The 6,269-nt window shown below is 46.0% G+C and overlaps 1 protein-coding gene across 4 annotated transcripts in view; it reads left to right on the top strand.

Moving 5' to 3' along the window:
* NIPAL1 (NIPA like domain containing 1) overlaps positions 1-6,269 on the top strand; it is a 43,489-nt gene that overhangs the window by 17,973 nt on the left and 19,247 nt on the right. The window contains exon 1 of one of the 4 annotated variants that reach the window (XM_017540323.2): positions 2,722-2,930. The exons of 1 other annotated variant lie outside the window; for it this stretch is intronic. Coding sequence is in view for 1 of the 3 variants with exons in the window: in XM_017540322.2 (XP_017395811.1) it covers positions 2,919-2,964 (46 nt within the window). In the remaining 2 variants the exon portion in view is untranslated. Of the gene's footprint in view, positions 1-2,721; positions 2,965-6,269 lie in introns of those variants that run through there. 2 more of the 4 variants (XM_017540322.2, XM_037742643.1) reach the window with 2 other exon arrangements.

Here is a 6,269-nt window from a genome sequence, read left to right as displayed (position 1 = left end):
CCACTCCAAAGAGGCAATCAGATATGCATTTATCTCAGTGAACAGAGGGGTGACTTTGAATAGAATGGGAGGCAGGTTGGTCCTAAGAAGCTCCTAGCTTCACTCTTCCCTTTAGCTTAGTGATTTGGGGCCTCCAAGATTTATTTTCCTTTCACAGCCCAATAACCCAGGAATAAGTAAGAGAAAGGCAAGATGGAGGATGAATCAGCTCAGCTTACTGTTAAAATTTTTTCAGTGCTATGATTTTTGCAAAGGTGGTTTTAACCTCCCAGCTACCACCCCTCTTGTCTAGTCGTCTTATCCATTGCCCCAGAAACCACAGACCTCCCCACAATGTAGCAACTGAGGGGTTAACCTTTACACTGCAGGAACCCTCCCAGACCTACCCAAGCTCAAAAGACTTGTGGCCTTGTGCCTTGAGGTTCTAAGGCCCTTCTGATTGTTATTTATTTTGACCATCACCCCTGGGTCTAAGTGTCCTAGCACAAAGACCAATAAAACAGAAGCTGGCATTTAGAGGCTTTCATTCAATTAGATTCATTAGAATCTCATTCTAATTTTTGAGTCAGAAGAGGAATTTTCCTAGAATCAAAGAATGGGCTAGTTGGAGATTTTTTTTAATGCTCTTCTTTTAGTTAAACAAACAACATTCTTTTTGGGGGGAATAAATATCCCCCAAATTTATGACACTCAAGATAGTCTGTGGTACTATAACTGTAATCTCCAAAGTCATCTAGAAATTGTCAGTAAAGGAAAATACATTATAAATTTCTGCTAGACAACATTTAAACTGGAAAAACAGTGATCTTAAATGAGTTTAAATATTTTTTTCCAAATGTTTCTATTTTCAGAATTGTAAAGCAAGAACTACAACAAAATGCCTCTTACCTAAAATAGGCCTTAATATGCAACTGGAATTCAATAAGATACACTTTTTAAAGTCTGTTTTTTGTTTTTTAATGTCCAATTACCAAATCGGTTAAGAACACATACTTGGAGCCTGACTTTCTTGATTGGCATCTCAGTTCCACACTTACTGGCTCTGTGTGCATAGTCCAGTTACTTAATCTCTGAGTGCCTCCATTTCCTCAGCTGTAAAGTGGGGGTAATAGTATCTACCTTGCAGGATTTTCATGAAGATATACAAAGCAAATATTTATAAAGATCTTAGAAAAGTGCTTGCCACATGCTATACAAGTGTTTGTTAAATAAAATATAAGCAACTTAGATCACATTTACTATTATTACCAATCTTTGATAATGACAAAATTTTAAGCAGGAAATCCATAGAAAACGTTTAAGTAGAAGTCTAAGGTTTAAGCCTTGTTATGGGAAATTGACATAAATCTGCCTCCCTTTCACTTTCACCTGTTCCACTCTCCATGGTGTTCCTTCTCTGCAAAGTCATCCACATGTATTACAAGTGTGTGCCTTGGATCGGTATGTTGACTAATTTGTACTTACCTCTTCTCTCATCAGTCTAAGAACAAGAAAAGCAAGATTGGGGCCTCTTCTATGAAACTCTTAGGTAATAAAATTAATAGCACTGTTCATGCCTACCTAGAACAAAGGCTACCTGAGTATGTGAGGGTATTTTCCTTAGCGTTAAAATGCCAGAACACAAAGGTACCCTAGTTCTCCCTGGTGAGAGTTTGAGCCCGAATTGTCCCCCGACCCCGCCACTGCCTTTTTTTTTTTTCTTGAGACATGGTCACACTCTGCTGCCCCGACTGGAGTACAGTGGTGTGATCATGTCTCACTGTAGCCTCCACCTACTGGGCTCAAGCCATCCGTCCTCCCACCTCAGCCTCTCAAGTAGCTGGGACTACAGCAGCGCACCACCACACCTGGCTAATTTTTGTAGAGACAGAGTTTCACCATGATGCCCAGGCTAGTCTCGAACTCCTGGACTCAAGCGAGCCACTAGTCTCGGCCTCCCAAAGTGCTGTGATTGCAGGCGTGAGCCACCTCCCCCAGCCCTGACCAATCCCTGTTGCATAAATACTTACTATCGAGTCTTCCAACCTTGGTTAGGTTACTTAACCTCATTCTTTGTCTCTTATCCCATAACTATAAACTGAGCGGTAATAGACTGTTGTGAGATTTAATTAAGACATAATGTGCCTGCATACGTGTGATATAGCAAGGATATCATAAATATTAGTTATTAATAATTTGCGGGAATAGGTCTTTCCAGATTACGGATTGCTTTTCTCTTAAAGGTTTATTTCAGATATCTCTATGACCCAGATAATTGGGCAGGGTAGGAGGAGCTGCTTGCTGATTGGAGACGGAATGCGGAGTGGATGTAGGGGGCGTAGACGGACAGCGACAGAAGCTGATAACAGCACAGTAGGGCAAAGTCTGCTCTGCAGCCTCCAAAATAAACGCGTCTAGCAATCGGCGCAGAACCCCAGCGGTCAGCAGCTTCCGCGCGAAGCAACTAACATCTGAAGGCTTCCCAAAGCAGCAGGGCTCTGAGAATCTAGCGCGGGAGAGTTTTTGACCCGAGAGGAGCCAGAAGGGGGCCTCAGCGCAGCCTCCACTCCACTCAATTCCCGGAGTTGCCTTGGCGGGCTCCACGCTCCGAGAGACGCCGTTGGCCTGTGAGGCATGTCTGTGTTTCTCTGGTTCCTCCAGCAGCCGCGCGGAGGGGCAGCTGCTCCACTCCGGCCAGAAACACGAGTTATCCCGGGCCGCCCCCAGGCCCGCGGGAGCTCTGAAAGTTTCTAACAACCCCTGGGCCGCGCCCGGCGCTGAGGCCCCGCCTGGCCAAAGCCATTGGCAGAGGCTGCCCCGGGGGCGGGGTCAGGGCGCCCCTTCCCGCACCCCGCAGCCCCACCCGCCGCGGGTCCGCAGGGAGGAGAGGCCCAGGTGAGGAGCCAGCGCCCGCGTTCGGGAACCCCCGTCCCGGGGCCATGGGGGCACAGGTGAGGCTGCCTCCCGGAGAGCCCTGCCGAGAAGGTTTGTGTCTGCCCTGAGCCGTGGGACCTGGCATCTGGGTGGCGAAGAGACCGGGTGGGCGGGCCCCGGAGACTTGCGGAGACTGGAAAGGGGGCATGTACCGACTCTACGTAGTCGTTCACTCAGTCATTCATTCAGTCAGCCGGCGGTCCAACCGGGCGTTCAACTCTCATTTACGGGTGCCTAGGCGATTCGGGCTGTGCTGGAAAGCCTGAGGGGAGTAAAGCAGATGGGACTCCCACTCGATTCGCTAGGCCGACCCTTGTAAAGTACAGCGTGCTGCGTGTGGGACGGGGAAACTCGGAATGCTGTGGGAAGAATCCCGAGTCCCTCTGAGAACGACGTTTCCTCTGACTCAGGCTCACTTCCAGAGTCCGCGGCCGAAGTCACCTGGTGGGCAGAGGGCGTGTCTGCCTCGGGGGTGGGGGGACGTGGGAGTCCTGTGCCGCGTCCTGCGCTGGCTCCGGGGGATGGAGCCCCGCGAGAGGTCGAGCGCCCAGGGCCGCGGGGGTTGGTGCTGGGCAAGTCTGGGCCGTCCACGTCTCTCCTCTCCGTTGGAGGTGACATCGTCTCCAACCCCACGAGCCAGTCTGACTCGCTGTGCAGTCACTCTTTGGCTGCTTAAGGCGAGAGCCCTACCGGAGAGGAAATCAGGAACCGGGAGCACTCCTTGGCAGGCTCTTCTCACTGCATCCTGGGATGGGATCTCAGCTCCGGCCTGAGCCCTGTGAAATGTCTGCGCGAGGCTCCTTGCCCTTCAGCTGTGAACTGCAGAAAGCTCACCAGTTTACAACACTGGTGGGCTTTCTCATTCTCCATACAGAAGGCCCCGATGAAAGAAGGGAAGCGGGTAGGGGGAGCGACCAGAAGGGTGTCGATCCATTGAAATAATGGTTTTCACCGTGCCAAGGGGAAAGCAGCTTTTTTATTTACCTGGTAATGCAGTAAAGAGAAAGGGAGGCAGTGGACGGCATGGTAAGACACACATACATATAAATAGTTCCCTTACATATATAGATATGTATATATGTACACATCTTTGCAAAGGTGCTCGCAACTTCCCTGGTTTCCTCTCCTCTTGGCTCTTCCAGCTTATTCCTTGATGGGCAGAGGCTCTTCCAGGTTATTCCTTTTTGACAAGTGAGTTAGTCAAAACTATGCCAACAAGGAAGAGAAGGGACACAAAAAAAAAAAAAAAGAGAGAGAGAGAGAGAGAGAGAAATGCCTGAACAAGTAATAAACTATTTTTTTAAAATGTAAGGCAGCTGGAGCTAGAATTATTTTCTAGTCTTTTTTTCTCAAAAAGAGCAAAAGTGCCTGAAAAACTCACAAACTATTAAAAAAAATTTTAAAGGCAGCTGGATCTAGAATTATTTCCTTGTCTCTTTTTTCTCAAAAAAAGAAAGTACCTTAACAAATCACAAACTATTTTTAAAAAAAATTTTTTTAAGGCAGCGGAATCTAGAATTATTTCCTAGAGAGTCAGGTTGTGTGCCCTTTTTCTAAATGTTTTCTAAACCAGTAAATCAGACGGTTACTAACACACCCACCTTTGTTTACCCAAGGATCTGTAAGTAAGGAGGGTGTATGAATTATACCCACTTGTTTGAGCTTCCGGGTCTTTTTCCTGCTTTGCTCATGCATTTAGTTCCAACAAGAAACATTTAAGCTCCAGGCTTAACACCTGGATTAACCATGGTAATTAATTGTGTGGAAAGCTGGTGGGGAAAGACTTAGAAATCTGAATGCACTTTATTAGTAGTGGGAAGAGATTAGGTTTTGGCATCAGACAGTCTGAGCTGTAACTTAGCTTCCTTGAGCCTTGAGCCTGTCTATAAATTGGGGCTCATCCCTCCAGTTTACAGTTGTGAAGAGTAGGTGCAGGTGGGATTACAAATGAAGTACACCACTCAGAGCTTGACGTGGGGTAAACAGATTTAATTTTTCACTTGTTCATTCAAATAACAAGACTCCCATATGCCAAACACTAGGATAGGTGCTAGGATAGAGGGATTTGCAAGACAGTCTGGACCTAGACGCTAGGACTAGGTTTTACTCTCATGCACCTTACTGTTCAGATGGCAGCTACTATGCAAGAAACAAAGTAATTTAAAAGGTCATTATAATAGCAGTAATGTATTGAGAGTGTAGGGAGGTTTAGATTGGGTATTCAATGAAAAACCCTTAAGAAAGTGATATTAAAGCTGAGACCCAAATGACGAGGGGTCTGTCATGAGATCTGAAGATAGAGCATTCCAGTTGAACTTCCACAAAGAAAAAGTTAATTTCATACTTTGATTTTGAATTTTTTTTTTTTTTTTTGACGTGGAGTCCCACTCCATCGCCCAGGATGGCGGTACAGTGGTGCAATCTTGGCTCACTCCAACCTCCACTTCCCGGGTTCAGGCGATTCTCCTGCCTCACCCTCCTGAGTAGCTGGGACTACAGACATGCATCACGATGCCCAGCTAATTTTTGTATTTTTAATAGAGAAGGGGTTTCGCTGTGTTGACCAGACTGGTCTTGAACTCCTGACCTCAAGTGATCCTCCCACCTTGGCCCCCCAAAGTGCTGGGTTTACAGGCACGAGCCACCCACCTGGCATTGGTTTTGACTTTTAAAGCTATAGATGCTTCAAAAGAGTCTCTAATCCAAAATTATCTTTAAAAGAAACAAATTCAAACATGTATGAAGGTTGTTATAAAGCTGTAATGAAGTATGAGGCAGTCTATTTGATTGGGAACATTAAATAGGGTGATGTGATGGAAAGTGACTAGGAGGTTCCTTGAGATTGGGAAGGCAGGAAAAGCCTCTCTGAGTTGCTCAGTCCTCTCACTTAAATGAGGAGAAGCTAGCTGTACCAGCCAGCACTCTGTAAAAGGGTCAAGAAGGCTGCTTTTATAAAAGCTTAAGGTGAGAAGGGACTTATTCTATAAAAGGAACAGAAGAAAAGGCAATAGTACAGAATGAGGTTAGACAGCTGGAGACCGTTATATTCCAATGAGGGCAGATAGGATAAACGAACAACTATACATATGTTCAGAGTGCCATGGCAAGTAGTAAAAGCAGCATCAAGGAATATATTTTTTCAAACAGGATTAAACAGAAGAGCCTTTCTGCTAAGTCTAAAAGCAGAAACCCTGAGGGGCTGAAGAAACTGCCGTCAGCCAGGTTGCCTGGGGTGACACAGGTAGTACATAATACATATTTGTTGAATGAAGAAAAGAAAATTAGTATTTCAGAGAGGGGTGAGAGGGAGAGTAATGCAATATGATGTCAGAAACAAGCCAGTTTCAGAATATGGG

Source organism: Cebus imitator, unplaced genomic scaffold (genome assembly GCF_001604975.1).
Source record: "Cebus imitator isolate Cc_AM_T3 unplaced genomic scaffold, Cebus_imitator-1.0 Scaffold124, whole genome shotgun sequence".
NCBI lineage: Eukaryota > Metazoa > Chordata > Mammalia > Primates > Cebidae > Cebus > Cebus imitator.
The sequence above is the reverse complement of the archived record's forward strand: the minus strand, read 5'-3'. Positions and strand labels throughout refer to the sequence as shown.